At 42.9% G+C, this 17836-nt stretch overlaps 1 protein-coding gene across 2 annotated transcripts; it reads left to right on the top strand.

Annotated features, from left to right (window-relative positions):
• The first annotated feature begins 12845 nt into the window (after window positions 1-12845).
• Window positions 12846-17575, top strand: COX6B2 (cytochrome c oxidase subunit 6B2). Of its 2 annotated transcripts, none has more exons than XM_034419519.2 (4): window positions 12846-12891; window positions 15117-15239; window positions 15824-15924; window positions 17324-17575. In XM_034419519.2, the coding sequence occupies exons 2-4, from the start codon at window positions 15119-15121 to the stop codon at window positions 17375-17377; spliced, it is 276 nt and encodes a 91-aa protein (XP_034275410.1). In that variant the 5' UTR covers window positions 12846-12891; window positions 15117-15118; the 3' UTR covers window positions 17378-17575. The 2 variants fall into 2 exon arrangements, with proteins under 2 accessions (XP_034275410.1, XP_087747968.1); XM_087891842.1 differs by having other exon boundaries at window positions 12881-13004.
• The last annotated feature ends 261 nt before the right edge of the window (window positions 17576-17836 follow it).

Genomic DNA, 17836 nt, shown 5'->3' with positions numbered 1-17836 from the left:
AAAGACTTTTTATATTGTCCAGCTACTTTCCAATGTAGCTGTGGCCTCTCATTTAACTACTAACTAGGCTGGTCCTGAGTAATGTTTTTTCAAAATCACCTGAGGCCAATTCAGTGGTGTTGCCTTCTGTGACATCCACAGTTTACAAGTTACCAAAAGTGCAATTTCACAAAATTCACAAACATATAATTCTTTTCTTTAAAAAATAACATTCATTACAATTTTAAAAAACGAAGATAAAAAATAACTAAAATTCCAATATTTTAGAAGAAAGGAAAGATAGAAAAAAAAGCTAAAGTTAAAAATGCAGAAAAAAGGGAACAGAAGAAAATATAAAAGATAAAACAGAAATTTCCAGTTTTCTTTTATATTAGTTGGAAGTATAAATTAACCTCTTACTGTATGGTTACAGCATGACTTCCTGTTTTTCTACAATCTATGTTTTTCTAATCATTAAAGCCATATGAATTCATTTTTTTCTGTTTCATGCAAAAAGTCTATAAAGGGTTTCCAGTCTTAAACTTAGTTAATATATTTTCTTTAATCAAAAATGTTAATTAGTGATCCCAGCAAGTTTCATCTTCTTTACCATCCATTTCTCCGTTGTGGGTAATGACAAATCTTTGTGCATATAATATAATAATCTCACTGCAATTATCATATATAAAAACAAAGCTCCATCAGTCTCAAAAGAAACACCTCTGGTTTCAATTTTGTGTTAATTTTTCAAATCTTCTGAATTAGTATGTGTAGTAGTAGAATCCAATTTTTTTTACATATCCATCAAGCATGATAAAATATCCCCTCTTATTCTTCACATTTCCAGTATAAATTCAAAAAAATCCTTATACATTCTAGATATATTTTCTAATGACATGTACCAATGTTTTTGGCATATAAATTCTTTTGCAATTATAACAATCTAAATTTCAGTCCTTTAATCCACACATTCTTTCTGTTTGATTTGTAATCAAAATTGTTAGCCAATTTTGTCATACATTCTTTCACTTGTTCTTGTTGCAAATTTCAAGAAAAGTTTATATGTTTTAGAAATAATACGATCGCTACTTGTACACAATTCTGTTTTCAAGCTTAGTCTTAAAATATTCAAAACCAAAAATTATTTTATCTACTTTAAATCTTTCTAGCAATTGTACATAAGACAACCATTGAAAAGTACATCTTTCTGCGACCAGATCACTCTTGATTTCCCTGACAAAATTCTAATACGTCAAAATAAGTTAACTATTGGTTTTTTGTTTATCATTTCTCATCTATTAAATACTTCTTGTGCTGACTGCCACAAAAGTGTTTTTGGATATAACCTAGTTTATATCTGTTCCATATTCCCAACATGCCATGTCTAACAGAATTATTTTTAAAAACTTCATTACTTTAGCTTTATTCCTACCATAAGTATCCATGCCACCTAAATCTCAAATCATGACCTTCTAGCTCTGACACCCTTCTATTTCTCGTAATATTTTATATTTAACTCATGTTTTTCCCCCATGACACAAATTTAGATATATCTTTCTGCCATTGTTTAAATGGTACATCAGCTATTAAAGCAGAGATTAATACAGAAATTATTAGCAAGAATGACAATTGTATTTTCTCCTATTTTACAAATATTATTTTTTTTAAATGGAAGGGCTGAACTTCTCAGGTCTCTGTGAATGTGCAGAGTACAGGTAGTCCTCATCCAGTACTTCCAACTTTGTTGTTAAGTGAAGCAGTCATTAAATGAAACTGCGATGATGTTTATGATCTTACCTCAGATTTACTTTCTTTTATGAACCAATAAAGATCATAAATGTGAGGACTAGTTGTAAAATTACTCTTTCATCACCATCATAACTGTGAATGGTCATTAAACAAGTTATTTGCTAAATGAAAACTACTTCTAATATATTTGAACAGAAGGTGAAAGAGGTTTAGAGAAAAAAACAATACTGGGACAAGTACTTTGGACTGGAATAGAGAGAAAATTAAGCACCTAGCATTGAATTGTGGGGAAGAATCTAGAGAATTTATATCTAAACCAAATTCCTGATAATTGTAGCAAGATTTATCCTGCAGTTGTGTAGGCAGCCATACAGCCTGAAGCTATAGGCATCTTTTAGAAGGCCTGGCCTAAAAAGGAAGCAAAGTGTATGAGATGTAAATTGAATTCTCTCTCTTTCTTTAGGACTTCCAACAGTGAACCCTGTACTGTTTAAAGAAAATCTTTCTCCTCTTATCCCAACCCAATGGTGGGAGCCAACTAATTTAACAACCGGTTCGTCCTAAAGACCAGGTGGGAGTGGCTGGGGAGGTCATGTGACTGAATGGGCATGGCCAACTTGATGTCACTCACGGCAAGGTGGGGTGGCGCAGCAGGCAGGCCGAAGCAGCGGTAGCCAGAGCCTTAGACTTACCTTTGTGCAGCAACAGTGATTCTCCAATGCCTCATCTCTTGCTGGGTCTTGCTGCCCGACAGGGTTTTTAAAAAGGTTTTTGCAGCAGGAAATGATGGGAGGCTACTTCTGGCCTTTGTTGGTGCAGCTAGGCACATGACCCTGCCCTGAAACATTGGCCTGCAGCCGCCGGTCTTTTTCAGTGCGAGAAGCCTGCAGCCGCTGGTCTTTGCTGGCGCAAAGAGCTTGCAGCAGTTGCCCCTTTGCCGGCCAGAACTGAGCCGGCAGCAGCAACTAGAGGTGTCTCATGGCGGCAAAGAGCAGCAGCTGCAGGCTTCTTATGCCAGCAAAGAGGTGGTGGCTTTCTCGGTGGGGAGGGGGGACACGGCAAGGCTTGGTTACCTTTCGGGCCCTGTTCTGGGCTGCCGCCTGCTCAACCTCCGCTCTGCCTCGGGTCCCACATCCAGCCCGCGACAAGAGGACATGCTGCTTCCAGGCCAGCCCAGCTGATGGATGGGAGAGTGGACGGCCTTTGGGGGAGGCATTTTCTCTCAGGCCTCCCACCCGGAAAGCACCGTGGAAGCTGAAGCTGTGCCCGAAAGGCGGCCGAGCCTTGCAATGTGTGCCCCCTCCCCCACCGAGGTGGTCCTTTGGCTGAGCACAGCAAGTCTGGAGTGGATCTTCCTTCCCCACCGTCAGCCTTACCTTCAAGCCCATGGGTCTCGCACTGTTCTCATAGTGGTGGCCCGGCATGCGAGCGGAAGCCCTGGGTACAGCCAGAGCCATGCACTGGCATGTCCCCGGACTCAAGATGAAGGGCGAGTGGGCAGTATATGGGTGAAGGCCCCAAGGAAAGCTAGAGCAAGGGACTGATGCGTCCCCCAACCTGAGGCAAAGGGCCTGGGCATGATTCTAGCCACCGGCCAAGGCGAACGAGGCAATATAGGGTGGGGTGGGGTGTGCCGGGCCACCCAGTGGTGGGATTTGCCAGTTCACTAAACTGTGCAGAATCTTAACAACCAGTTCACCCGAACCGGTCCGAACTGGCTGAAACTCACCTCTGCCCCAACCCCTAAAAATTAAAGGATTATAATCTCAAATTAGACAAAAATTATGCCTCTTCTGAATGGCAATTTTTTCTGGATTAGAACAAGAATGTGAAAATCTTTGCAAAGAAATTGTGCTGCTTTTAAATGGTTAGAAGAAAAACTTGATAAGGAAACAGATTTACTATGTCCATCCGCTGACAGATTTTTAAAAAAGGAATATTGATTTTGTATGTTTGTGTGCATGTGTGTCTGTCTAGTGTCTATTTTTATAACAAGAACCTTTATTACATCTTTGGTGAAGCTCTTAAAAAAGAGATCAGTCAAGAAAGTGAAAACGGTTGCACTTTTTTACAGCTCCTGTTTATTTTGATTCTGGATGATATGGTGAACCTGAACAAAAATATTTAAGATTTCTTTTTTAAAAAAATCAAAGAATTGCTTATGACATCACTTCTAACAAAAGTTCACGCTAGAATGTGTGATATCTCAGGGGAGAGATGGTTGAAATCTCTAGAGTGATGATGTTGCAAAAAATGGCCTTTTTAAAAATGTTATTTGTACAAAGTGCCTAAAAATATTGTTAACCTCTATGTTTTAGAGATGTAGTTGCATTTGCTTTGCAAGCTGTCTTGAGAGCTTTTAAAATGTAGAAAGCAGGGCAGAAATATCATAAACAAAAAATGTGTTTTACTTCCCTACTCTTCTCATGCACAAGAAACAGAAAATACCCCATGTTGATGGTATTTATAGCACATTTACTCCCAGTCTTAATCTTTGTTGCCTAGCAAATCAAATAAGTATGCCAACGATCAGAATATTTTAATAAACATTTTTAAATAAGCAATGTGTTAGTAGATTACAGAAATGCTGGGGACACAATATATTTTTATTCAGCAGAGTCCCAAAGAACCCCATGACATTCTGAGTGCAGGTATAACATCAGAACCAATTAGTCCAAGAAGTGATTAACCCTTTTTTATTGGATATGTTCAAGCAGAGGCTAGACAACTAGAAATGCTTTAATTTGGATTCCTCCCTAAGAAGGAAATTGGACTGAGTACCTAAATGGCTTTTAAAGTTTAGGATTTTATGCATTTTTATTTCCCTGCTGGTGTTCAGAATTCAAAATAGTAATCAGAATTCAATTCAAACGTGACATGCAGAATCCAGAAATTGATCCGTTGAGCCAGGCGCAAGAGGAGAAAAGTGAATTTGACCCACAAAGTGAGGCAGTTGCCATGGTTTTGTGGGGCTTTCAGTCCCCTATTGCTGGATTGTTTGAAAAACAACTGTGAGAAATTTTCCAGAGTTCTGAAATTAATTATAAATAGCTCTTGGGTTCCATTGGCAATTGGGACCAGGATTGTCATAGCTAAACAAATGGGGTCCTATAGTGTGATGTCACATGACTGCATTGCTTAGTGATGACAATCTCAGCAATCCCAGTTGTTTTTGTAACCCTAAGACACAGGTTGTTAGGTGGGAAGCAGTGGAAATCCAAAATAATGAGTGCAGGGGGGAGAGGAAAGGGTGGTCTGGAGAAGCTCTGGAGTGACCAGTGCAGCTACAGGTGAGTTGGGGAGGCTAGGGGAAGGGGGTGCTGCAGTGCCACCTGAGCAGAGGTAAACGAGGCATTTACTAGAATGGCTTGCAACCTTCCTGCCGCCTTCCTCATTAATATTGCTTGTGGGAAAGCAGTACAGAAAGTCACAAATGGCAATCATGTGATTGTGGCTCTCTGGAATGTGGTAATCACAAACTAGGGACCTGAGTTCAGGTAGTCCTCGACTTACAACCACAATTGGAACCAGAATTTCCATCTCTAACCAAGACAGTTTTTAAGTGAGTTGTAAAAACAGCTTTTAAGTGATTTTACAATCCTTTTTGCCACAGTTGTTAAGCGAATCTCTGCAATTAAGTGAATCATGCAGTTGTTAAGTGAACAGCTTTCCTCATTGACTTTGTTTGTTGGAAGCTGGCTGCAGAGGTCATAATTATTATTAACTAATCAAATCATAAAAGACATTAATTAGATGTGAGAATTAAACAATAGAAAACATTGATTTTAGGAAATGTTCCACAAGTGAGAAATTTATAAGTCACATCACTGCCTTTGCTGGTTCAGTTTGTATCTTTTTTAATACTTGCAAATGTGTTCAAGGACTTCCATATATGCTTTATATTGTTTAATTCAAGGGTGTCCAACCTTGGCAAGTTTAAGATGTGTGGACTTCAAGTCCACGAACTCCCCAGCCAGCAATGGACACCCTTCCCCCTGATTTAGTTGCTGAAAAGGCCATTTCTTGCATAACAATCAAACAGATAAACCAAACAAACAAAAAAACCAAACAAATAAAGTAGGAAGAGGAACAAAGAGGAAAAACAGTCTCCTCAAATTAGAAAAATAGGGTTGGACTGCTATGCTAAAATGCTAATATCACTTTTATTAAAAAGGTAATAATGAAGCCTAAAATTCCAGGTAACCCTGTCATGGCTGAAACTTCAAGGATTGGTCATATACTCATATTTTTAGTGCTGCTAAAACTTTGAGCAATTACTGAATGAACGGACATAAGCCGAGGATTACCTGCACTTTCATGTTTTAAAAACTATGTGCCCTCACTCCTTTGAGGAAAGCTACAGCTAAAAATCCCTATAGCTCAGTGGTGAAATCCAAATTTTTTACTACCGGTTCTGTGGGCGTGGCTTGGTGGGCATGGTGTGGCTTGGTGGGCGTGGCTTGGTGGGCATGGCATGGGGAAGGATACTGCAAAAACTCCATTCCCACCCCAATCCAGGGGAAGGATACTGCAAAATCCCCATTCTCTCCCCACTCCTGGGAGAAGGATATTGCAAAATCTCCATTCCTACCCCACTCTGGGGCCAGCCAGAGGTGGTATTTACCGGTTCTCTGAACTACTTATAATTTCTGCTACTGGTTCTCCGAACTGCTCAAAATTTCCGCTACCGGTTCTTCAGAACCTGTCAGAACCTGCTGGATTTCACTCCTGTTGTAGTTATTATGTTAAAAAGCCCGTAAATTTACATTTGACTATTTTTTAAAGGAATTAATGGAGCCAAAATACGCTTTCATTAGGAAAAAACATTGAATCAGAAAGAATTTACACATCAACTTTAAATCTGTATTACTTCTAATCTGTATTATCTTTTGTTGCTAGAGCTTTGCTTGGCCATATTTTAGTTGTAACACTTAATTACATGTACTATATATAAAAAGTAAAGTCTCCAGGTCAGGGGTGAGTTCTACTTACCTTTACTACCAGTTTGCATCGTGCTCATGCGCATGCACGCTCTTCTGCGCATGTGCAGATCACTTATGATGATGTCCGGGTCAGTGGGCGGAGCCTCCCTGTTGTGGCCCCGCCCTCTGAGCATATCTCATCAGAGGAAGAAGGCTCCGAACATGAGGGAGAGGAGTCAGCCAGGCCTCCCTCTCCAGGCCCCTCACCTCTGGCACTGTCTCAGGTGCCGGCCGAGGGAGAGGAGATTAGCCAGGAGCCAGGTGTCTCGGATGAGACCGAGGAAGGAGAGCCGTCGTTCCTGGATGCACGCCAATGAAGGCATGATAAACGGTTGCAGTAGTTAAGGAGGCATGCTAGGGATTAGAACTGAGTCACTGGACCACACCCCAGAGACTATATAAGAGAGGGTGGTCGCTGGTAAAACTCCGTGACGAACAAAAACTAACTCTGGCTAGTCACTTGAACAACGTCTGAAGCTGCCGAAGGGATATTGTTTTTGCTGGACTATTTGCAATGCGTATGTAATTTTTATGTTATCTGTTGCAGTAAAGCTCTTGGCAGACGGTGCTTATATTGTTGCCAAGTTTGAGATAACGACCTGTGTGCGTGCCAAGTACTTTCTTAACCCTCGGCTGGCTGTGTTTGTGTGTGTGTGTAGACGGGGACAGATCACTCCCGCTGGTTTTACTACCGGTTCTTGCGAACCGATCTGAACCGGGGGCAACCCACCATTGCTCCAGGTCAAGCTTGTTGTGATCACATAGACACATCAATGAAACTGTTGTTTTCGTCCAGACTTTCTTTTCAACTTTCTAGTCCTCAGCGTTCCCAATGGTTCCCATTGAAATACTAATCAGATCTGATCCAGGCTGGCTTAGCTTTTTGATATCAGCCAAATCGGGGGTTGCCAGTCTGTATGTGTTAAGTTGGGTGAATGAGGACACAGCAAGCCAGGCAGTGAGTGACAACAGCTCTTTCTTGTAGGGTGAGAACCCAGCAACTGACCTGGGGAAACAGCTCCCCTTATATACCTTGCAGTTGTGGTGGTCAGCCAATCAGCTGATGGCTAGTTAATTCAAACTTCCCGCCAAAACCTATATACATAACACTCCTCCCCTCCCAGAAGTCATTTGGGGTGGACATTAACATACATAGTCCCTCAGATGACCAGGGTGTGTCCGCACCCTAGTTGATCTGCGCAGTGCAGTCAGAGGTGTGGCGTCGAGCGGGTCGGAGGAACTCCCTGCTCCGCCAATGGAACCTCCGAGAATTCATTGTAGGCTGCGACTTCTTCGGCTGGTCGATCTTTCGCGATAGGGTGGTGCTGGATCTCGGGGCCGACAGCTAAGTCCTCCGACTGACTTGGGCTTGAGTTAGTTCTGGTGTTCTATTGGTAGCTAGGGAGCGGTTCATCGAAGATGTCTTCTGTGTCGGCGGTTAAACGCTTCCGTAACTGATCAATGTGCCAGCGCCAAATCCTCCCATCTCCCATGTCTACCCGATAAGACTTGGGCCCAGTTACCTCCGTAATTATCCCGATTTCCCAGAGGGGCCCGTTCCCGTAATTTCTTGCGAAGACTGGCATCCCTATTGTGAACCCCCTAAGCTTCCTCTGCCCCTCTGAAGTTGTCAGGGAAATAGCTGGGGTGTAGCCTGTCTAGGACTCCTCAGAGCTTTCTCCCCATTAGAAGTTCTGCCGGGCTCCAGCCTGTGGCGGTGCATGGTGTGGCGTGTTGGGCCGTTAAGAATTTGTCTATTCTTTTCTGCCAGTCCCCGGGGCCTAGGCGTGAGATGGCTTCCTTAGCCGTTCTCACAAATCTCTCTGCCAATCCATTGCTAGCCGGATGAAACGGGGTGGAGAGTATGTGTCTGATCCCAACTCCGCCAAGTACCCCTCAAACTGCGTGGCTGTGAACTGGGGCCCGTTGTCTGAAACTAAGGTGTCCGGTAGGCCGTGGGTGGCAAACAACTGCCTTAGCTCCCTAATGACTGCGTCGGTGGTAGTGGCTTTCATAAGTCTAATCTCCAGCCACTTTGAGAAGGCGTCCACGATGACCATAAATACCTGCCTATGGAATGGGCCAGCAAAATCTATGTGGATCCTAGACCAGGGACCCTGAGGCCACTCCCACTCCCTTACCAGTGCTGTCGGGGGGTCTGGCCTAGACTCTTGGCAGGGCTGACACTTCCCCACCCAGTCAGTGATGTCCTTATCCATGAGAGGCCACCAGATGTAGCTCCTAGCTAACCCCTTCATCCTTACGATCCCAGGGTGCTCCTCATGCAACAGATTCAACACTTTCTCCCTTAGGCACAAAGGGACAATGACCCGATCACCCCACAATAGACAACCCCCTTGCATTGTCAGCTCGCCTCTTTTGTTAGCGGTGTTTGAATTCCCCGCCCTCAGTCTTTTCCGGCCACCCCCTCGTGACCCAACTCGTGACTTTACAAATCATGTGGTCTTTGGTAGAAGCCCTCGCCACCTCTGCTGAAGTGATGGGTCCCGAGTCCAAGACGTCAATCAGCAGGACTGGGACTCCGGGTGTGGGGCCTCTATTTTGTCCAGTAATGGGCAACAGCTGAGGGCGTCAGCATTGCCCATGCTCACCCTTGGTCGATGTACCAAGCGATATGAGTATGCTGCCAGGAAGATGGCCCAGTGTGTCATCCTGGGAGACAGGGCTGCTGGTGTGGGTCGGTCCCCTGCTATGACACCCAGGAGGGGGCGATTGTCTGTGGTGAGGTCGAAGTCTCTGCCAAACAAGTATTCGTGGAACTTCTTGACTCCTGAGACTGCTGCCAGGGCCTCCTTGTCAAGTTGACTGTAGTTCCTTTTGGCGCTTGAAAGAGTCCGGGAGTAGTAGGTGATGGGTGCCTCTAGACCATTCGGTAGTCTATGGCTCAGGGCGGCCCCCATGCCGAATGAGGATGCATCACAAACTAGAACAAGGGGAAGCGTAGAGTTGTACTGGATTAGAAAACTCGTAGCCGACAGAAGTTTCTTTACGGCTGCAAACGCGGTAGCCTCAGCTTTCCCCCAAATCCATGTGGACTTCTTGGCCAACAGTCTGTGCAGGGGCTCTGCTACTGTTGCCTTGTCCTTTAGAAAAATGGCGTAGAAATTCAACAGTCCCAGGAACACTTGTAGTTCCGCCTTGTCTTTGGGGGTGGGGGCCTCTTGGATCGCCCTAATCTTGCTCTCGGTGGGGTGTATGCCAGTTCCATCTACCTGATACCCCAAGAATTCCACAGAAGGGACTGCGATCATGCACTTATTGCGTTTGACCCTGAGTCCGGCACTTCTGAACTTCCCTAGGACTTGTCTAAGTCTCTCCCCTAGCTGTTGCTCGTCTTCTGCGGTGATGAGAACATCATCAAAATATGGGACCACCCTGGGGATCCCCTGTAACAGTCTCTCCATGGTGCTCTGGAACAGTCTGGGAGCTATGCTGACTCCGAATTGGAGCCGGGTACACTTAAAGTCACCTCTATGCGAAACTATAGTCTGTGCCTCTGCGGTAGCGCCATCTATACGCAATTGCTGATACGCCTGTGCCAGATTGAGTTTCGTGAATATCTTGCCGGGCCCCAGGGAATGCAGCAGATGGTGTACAATCGGAACCGGGTAAGCGCTCTGTTGGAGAGCCTTATTGATCATACACTTATAGTCCGCGCAGATGCGCACAGACCCATCAGGCTTAATGCGGGTCACTACTGGGGTCTCCCACCGGGCATGATTGACTGGCACTAGCACCCCTTGCTTAATCAACTTGTCCAGTTCCACATCTATCTTGGGCTTGAGGGCGAATGGTACCCTCCTGGGCTTCAACCGGATGGGGGCAATATTGGGGTCAAGGTTGAATGAAATAGGGGTCCCCACATACTTGCCAAGTTGCTCATCGAACACGTCCCGGAACTCCTGCATCAGGTTGTCCTTCAGGGTGCTTCGCACGTTGCGGACTCCGGTGAATCCCATGCCCAGGGCCATGAACCAGTCCATGCCCAGGAGGCTTGGGAGCTTTCCGCTGACTACGATGAGGGGAAGCTTCTCCCGGAATTCCCCGTACTCCACTTGGAACTCGCCGATTCTTTCCACTGGGATGCGGTTCCCCTGGTAATTGCGCAGTCCAAGCCGCTGGTGCCGTAGGTGCCGTTTCTGGACACTGGGGACGGTCTTCCGTAGCTTGTCCCAGGATATGATGGTTATTGGAGATCTGGTGTCGATCTCCATAACGCACTCATGCCCCTCGATTTCGACCATCATGTAGGTCTTCTCCCTGGGGGATGTGCAGGTCCAGCCGATTTGAATGGTGCAGGCTTCAAGGTCCTCGGATTTCGTGCCACCCTTCTGATGGCCACCCTTCTGATTGGTCTTCTTCCGCTGCGCCGGATGGCTTGTAGTTGGGAGTCTGCTTGGATCTACAGACTCTAGCAATATGACCCTTCCGATCGAATTGCCGGCAAATGGTGTCTCGGAACTTGCAGGTCTGGCGCGGATGGGGTCCCCCACAGCTGGCACAAGCGTCTCGGTGACCCCGCTGGTCCTGCCGGTCCTGTTCAGTTCTGCAGACCTCTTCATCTGACTCCGCCTCGCTCTCAGTGCCTACGGTCTCTTGATGAACCAGTGCTGACCTCTGTGCCATTCTGACCGGTGTCGTCCCCTGTAGTCTCTCGGCTGCTTTGGTAGAGGATTCTTGAGCCCTTGCCTCATCTAGTGCCATATGTAACGTTAGATTCGTCTTTGCAAGCAATCTCCTCTACAAGCAAATATCTCTCACTTTGCAGATTAGTTGCTCTAAGAGCATCTCATTTAAGTCTCTGTACTCACACTGGTTTGCAGCCTTGCGCAGGGCAGCGATGTACTCGCTGATCGATTCCCCTTCCTGCTGTACGTGTTGCCGGAACTCGTACCGCTGGACATACTTCGATGGCATCGGGGCGTTGTTGCTGCTGTCCTTCAGCAGCGTCTGGAGCGTTTGCCACGAGATGGTGTGGACCGAGTTCGGTTCCAACAGGGCTTCGGCCATGTCGAACACCTTGGGTCCACAATGGCTCAGGAACAGGGCTTTCTTCCGCACGCCGGGTAGCCCCTGTAGATCGCTGGCCACCAGGAAGCATTCGAAGCGGGACATATAGGATCCCCACTTCTCTTCCGTTGGGTTGAAAGGCGCTGGCGGTACGTAGGCAGATATCGTTGGTAGATTCTCCAGGTACTCCGCTCGCTTGCCTGGCTGGATTCAGGTTTGCAGCTCTCTTGTCGGCTCATGGCTTCAGCTCTTTCCGTGGCTTCTGGCCTCAAAATCCCATCCTCGTTGCCAATGTTAAATTGGGTGAATGAGGACACAGCAAGCCAGGCAGTGAGTGACAACAGCTCTTTATTGTAGGGTGAGAACCCAGCAACTGACCTGGGGAAACAGCTCCCCTTATATACCTTGCAGCTGTGGTGGTCAGCCAATCAGCTGATGGCTATTTAATTCAAACTTCCCGCCAAAACCGATATACATAACAGTATGCTGCAGCAGTATATATAAATAGTCCTTGATTTATGATCTTGAGCCTGAAATTACAGTTGTAAACTCTGGGAGTCGTTAAGCAGATATGACTATGCCTGATTGTACAACATTTTTTCAGAAGTCATTAAGAGAATGCTGCAGTCATTAAATGAATCCATTTTCTTCAATGGGCTTTTTTTTTTTTTGCCAGAAACCAGAAATAAAAATGCCAAAAATTACAGTCACATGAGTGTAGGACTCTGCAAACGGATGTAAATGTGATTACAGGAGAGAGAGAGAGAGAGAAAGAGAGAGAGGGAGGGAGAGAGTGTGTGTATGCGTGCACAGCCATTGGAACTCCAGAACCAGGCTGTAAGTAGCTCTGGGGAGGTCCAGATGATAACTTCAAACAGTTGCTAAGCGACGGTCATTAAGCGAGGATATCTGCATACGTGCACTAGAGCCAATTAGAATACAAATTTCAAGAGCTGGAATTATCTATCAAAAAAAGGATTTCTCGGTGCTATTTGAGCAGTTAGTTTCCACCATCTTGTGAAAAGGAGCCATTTTGTTACTCCTGCTTCAGTTAGAAATCCCACTCACTCCTCCTTCCATGCCACTTCCAGAAGATTCTATGCCTCCAGCCTATCATTAGGCAGCAGAGCATTAGCCACACATCTGATTGGTCTGTTTTTTATATAAATATTCTGCCAGTCCTTGAAATTCTGGCAGTTATTCCTAATTTAACTGGGGTGGGAAGAAGTGAAGATAAACCCTTATTCATTCTCTAGAAAAAAGGTAGCTAGCTTACTTTGCACCATGGTATCCCAAGGGTCTTAACTAAAGGTTGGCCCCAGAAGGAATTCCCTTCAACTTCCCCCTTAAAAGTCTGGATGAGGCAGAGTGTTCATTCAGTGCACTAAGAGTGATTTATTTATGTAGCATTTATTTATGTATCATCTCTGCCCGTTTCCCTCAGATTTTGGTTCTCTCCAAAATAACCATCCCATATTTTTGACAAGGGCTTGCCTTTGGTCAGAAATAATGTTTCAGGAATAGGAACAGGCAAGATTGGAGAGGACTGAAGGAACCCATGGAAGGAGCTCCATCTAACCTGCTATTAAATATTTTACATGATTCTTTTTGATTCAAGGCTGCAAAGCAATGGGTTAAGATTAGGGAGCTTTTCAAATTGTGTTGAGGCTACAACTGAGATGAGGCCTACCAGTTTCCAGCTACTGAATCAGACCAAATAAAAGCCGCTTCACTTTTTCTCTCTCAGGGGTCTAGAAGTCACCACAGCAGTCTGATACAATAAATTAATAAGGGTATTGGGAGGAGAGAGAGGAATTTTTCCCAATATTTTTAACTGGAGGTGGAAAAAAGCAGGTTAGGAAGTAGAGAAAAATATTCCATCCAGAGTAATATTAATTTGAGATATCGCCAGTAGAGGGAGTGCACAGTTCTGTACAGAAAAAAAAATGCAAAGCCATCTTCAAGTCACAATCTTGGCAACAAAATGGACCTGATTTGCCATTCCCATATTCTGTAATATTGGGAGGGGGAAGGGGATCTTCACAATCTTTATTTATATGCGTATGGCAAATACATGGTATAGTATTGAATATAGTAGTTCAAATGTTAATGTCCAGTCCACTCAGCCATTCAAGGACAGGGTTGCTGTTGAAAAAAATCAGACATTGAGCCAGTGTAAGCTCCTGATGGACATTTGGACACAATGTGATGGATATTTTGTCAAGGAGCACCACATTCATACTGAGGGGTATGACCCCACTTAAACAATGAGTCCTGGCAGACACCATGTTGGGTTCACAGTCTAATCTAGAACTATAAGGTTTTCTGATGGTCTCTTATCGAAGTAATAATCAGCTCTGAGATTAATCCTATCTAGCTATTTCTGTGATCAACCATTATTGAGTAGGTCAGGAGCTCAATCTGATTTGGGCTCTACAGGGAAAAATTAAAATGATCTGTAACAAAACAGCAGAGCATCCATGGCCAAAACACTCTGGAATTTCTTGTTTACATATGTTTGCATATCAATTTTTTAATTACGAATTCTTGACAATACAGGAAGCTGTATAATTCCTCCCTTGAGGAGGGAAATTTAGACAAAGACAGTGGTTAAGGGTTCCTTCATGTGCTTTATCTCTCAACTGATTTCATCCTCTTTGTTCTTACATTTAATTTGCCAAAAATTAATCTGAAAGGAAAGGAAAAATCAGAATGAAGAATTTATCCCCAGATGAATGAACCGTTAGGCAGCTCTGCAACTGTCAAATGATATATGTTGAGTTAGAGATATTAGGATCAGCAGGGCTATGAGAAGTGAGGACTGGACTGCAGTTCAAAGAAGTTGGCTTGCAGTAGTTGGGAGTAGCTACCATGAACTGGGATGAAAATTAATGATGAGATGAAGCCATGTCAAATTAGAAATAAATTGAAAGGAAACTGTCCAAGTTAGAAATGAAGAGCAATTTCAATAGCAAGGATTTGAAAGAAGTAATTTGGAAAAGAAGGAAACTACTAGGCTAAAATCCCAAACTGAATTTGGTTGAAGACTATGTTTGGATAAGAATTAGATGTTATTAACTTTCAAATCCTTAGAGAAGAGAAATCAATGAGAAGATATTTCTGAGCCAGAAACCCTCAACTGTCTATAAAGGGAATAAAAATCATTGGAATTGTTATAATATTTTTTCTCAGTAGCAATGAATAATTAGATTAGTTACCCAAATCTCTGAAATGAGGACTTCTTTGGGAAGCTGATTTGTCTTTGGGAAATTGATTTGTTCTGAGAAAGGACAAGCAGCATATCAATTTGACTCCTCCATGTTTTGCCAATACACATTCACTCTCCTGTTCTTTCTCTCCTTTTCACTTTCTCAGAAATGCAGAGTGTTTCAGCTGCTATACTAGACACCAAGAAAAGAAAAGTCCCTTTCACAGCTCCTTTTGATCCTCGCTTTCCATTCACCAACCAGACTCGTAACTGCTACCAGAATTACATAGGTGGGTAAAAGACAAGATGTGGCCATAAGGATTAGGATAATTTTTGCTGAACAGCTTCTGAACCATGCAGGCATATAAAGTAAGCTTGTCTGTCTTCTTGACTTGTCCAGTTTGTCATTCCGGTAGCATATTTTAAGTACAGATTATGGAACACAACTGCTGCAGGAATTTGCTCTATATACCTAGCAAAAAAAGAGACTACTAACTGGAATAATCTTATCACTGTACTTAGTGTAAGGAATTAAAGAAGAAATTGTGCTTTGTTTCAGATGTAGAGCTCAACAATTTACAGTATTGCATTTGCAAAGAACCCAGTTCCAGATGTTGTGCAATGCACCTGTTGCAACTTACCTATATATTAAACTGTGAATAAGCACAATGGATGACACTATTTATTTCTTGCATTTATCTACACTACCATCACCTTATCCTCATAAGAAACTTGTAGTTAGCTTGAGAGACATTGACCCTAAGTCAACTACTAAACATCAAAATGAAGAAAATATTCTAATGTGAATTTCCCATTTCTAGTTCAAGAGTTGAACAATTATCAGACGATATCAGCTTCTTCTCTGTCCTTGCAGATTATTACCGTTGTCTGAAGATTATGAAAACCAAAGGCAAGGATATGCAGAAGTGTGAATGGTACCATAAGGTTTTCAAATCCTTGTGTCCTAGCAGTTGGGTAAGTAGAAACAGCAGTTATGGAAGGGAAAAAAAACAATCATTATCTTGTTTTCCTACAGAATCAGTGCCTTCCTTCCTTCTTTTTTGGAGTGATGGATCATTTCAGTTAGAACCTGGGGCAAAATATGTACTTTCTGGAAAGTCTTATAATTGTTCATCCCTTTCAAAAAAAGTTATAACTGCGTTTATCCCATACCATTTTTCTATATCTGAACATGGCCTTGTTCTGAAAAGTCTTGATTATTTATCATAGATTTGTTACTCCTTAAACATATGTGTAATATCCATGAAACTTCTAATAGTAAACTGGTCTTCAATCTAATAAATATTTTTAAAGAGGTACTCACCAGTGCTTCAGACCAACTGGCCTATCTTTATTAGTTAATTGTAGTGTAACAGGAGAGCCTATGATGTGGCCTTGTCTTAGCCATGATTGTAAAGGACTTGTCCTACTTTTTTTCTCAGAACCACACAACACCAGCTAGTTTTCAAACACACAGGATAGCAATGCATCAGTCAGCAGCTCTTTTTATCAGCAAGGGAGGTCTGGATTTCATCAAAGTTCACATTGCTACTGTGAAAAGGCTATAAATGTGAATCAAGTCGATTTGCTATATATAATGCATGGATGTGATCCCTGTTTACAATATTTCTTCAAACACTGGCTGTATCAATCTTTTTGTTTTAAAGACTCACCAGACAGTAGATGTTAGATTATCATTAATGGACAGATAATAGCAAATTGCTTTGATCGACATTCCTTAATTCAGTAAACCCTGAATAATTTAGCCTACAAATACAGGTAGCCTGGACATCTGATCACAATTGGGACGAGAATTTCTGTTGCTCACCAAGGTAGTTGTTAAGTGAGTTGCACCCAGTTTCATAACCTTTTTATCAAAGTTGGGTGAATCACTGCAGTTAATAAATGAATCATGCCATCATTAACTGAATCCTGCTTCCTCCATTGTCTATGCTTGTAAGAAGCCAGCTGGGAAGGTCGCAAATGGCAATCACATAACCCCAGTATACTGCAACTGTCATAAATATATGCCAGTTGCCAAGCGAAATTCAGTTGCCTAAATTTTGATCATGTGTACATGGGGATGCTGCCGTAGTCATAAGTTCAAGGACTGGATATAAATCATGTTTTTCAATGCCATTGTAATTTTGAACAATCACTAAAAGAATGGTTTTGGACTACCTATACTGCTGAATTTGCTGTCTAGGAATTTGAGAGCAAGCACATCTGCAAGACATGGAGAATAAAAAGATGCCATTTTGAGATCTTCAGTGTCATAGAGAGGAATATTGCTAGTTTTGTTGTTATTGTTCCAAGAACCACAATATCATGTGTCTGTGCCTAAGCCTCCTTAAGGTTCTTATTTATTCTTCAGGTTAATCAGTGGGATGAGCAACGTAAACTGGGAACTTTTCCTGGCAAGATATAAAGATCTATCTTCCATTGCCTTCATGAAGATAGCCTGGGAGGTACATTTTCGTCTAATTCCAATTCAACGCTTAGTTACCTCAGCAGAACTCTGAATCTTCACCCCACTAAAACAGAACAAAATGCAAATAGAAGTATTGTTTTAAAAAAAATCAAACAGAACAGTAATTTCCAATAAACAACTTTTTAACAACTGAAATGTTTAGGTATTTTTAAATGCTTTTCTCCCCAGATTCTTATATATGAAACTTTGATTCCCCTGCTATCTTCAAATTTATTTATGTTTTAGGTTATATCTTATTTATTTGTTCTTTCTATCTCTGAAGAAATCCTGTATTAGTATATTTTCTCAAGTTTATTCAAGACCCATTTTCCCTCTGCTTCTTAGATATTTTGGGCTATCATAGCAATCTTCCTATTATCTTGAGCAACTGGAACTGTGGTCCAATTTATATGAAAA

Source organism: Pantherophis guttatus, chromosome 4 (assembly GCF_059756535.1).
Source record: "Pantherophis guttatus breed Tessera chromosome 4, ASM5975653v1, whole genome shotgun sequence".
NCBI lineage: Eukaryota > Metazoa > Chordata > Lepidosauria > Squamata > Colubridae > Pantherophis > Pantherophis guttatus.
This window is presented reverse-complemented; position numbering and strand designations above follow the sequence as displayed.

Bases quoted from the DNA above. Each gene is read 5' to 3' on its own strand.
- COX6B2 (XM_034419519.2), top strand. From the start codon at position 15,119: ATGCAGAGTGTTTCAGCTGCTATACTAGACACCAAGAAAAGAAAAGTC. The intron at 15,240-15,823 runs GTGGGTAAAAGA...CTGTCCTTGCAG, and splicing joins CTGCTACCAGAATTACATAG to ATTATTACCGTTGTCTGAAG. The intron at 15,925-17,323 runs GTAAGTAGAAAC...TTTATTCTTCAG, and splicing joins CCTTGTGTCCTAGCAGTTGG to GTTAATCAGTGGGATGAGCA.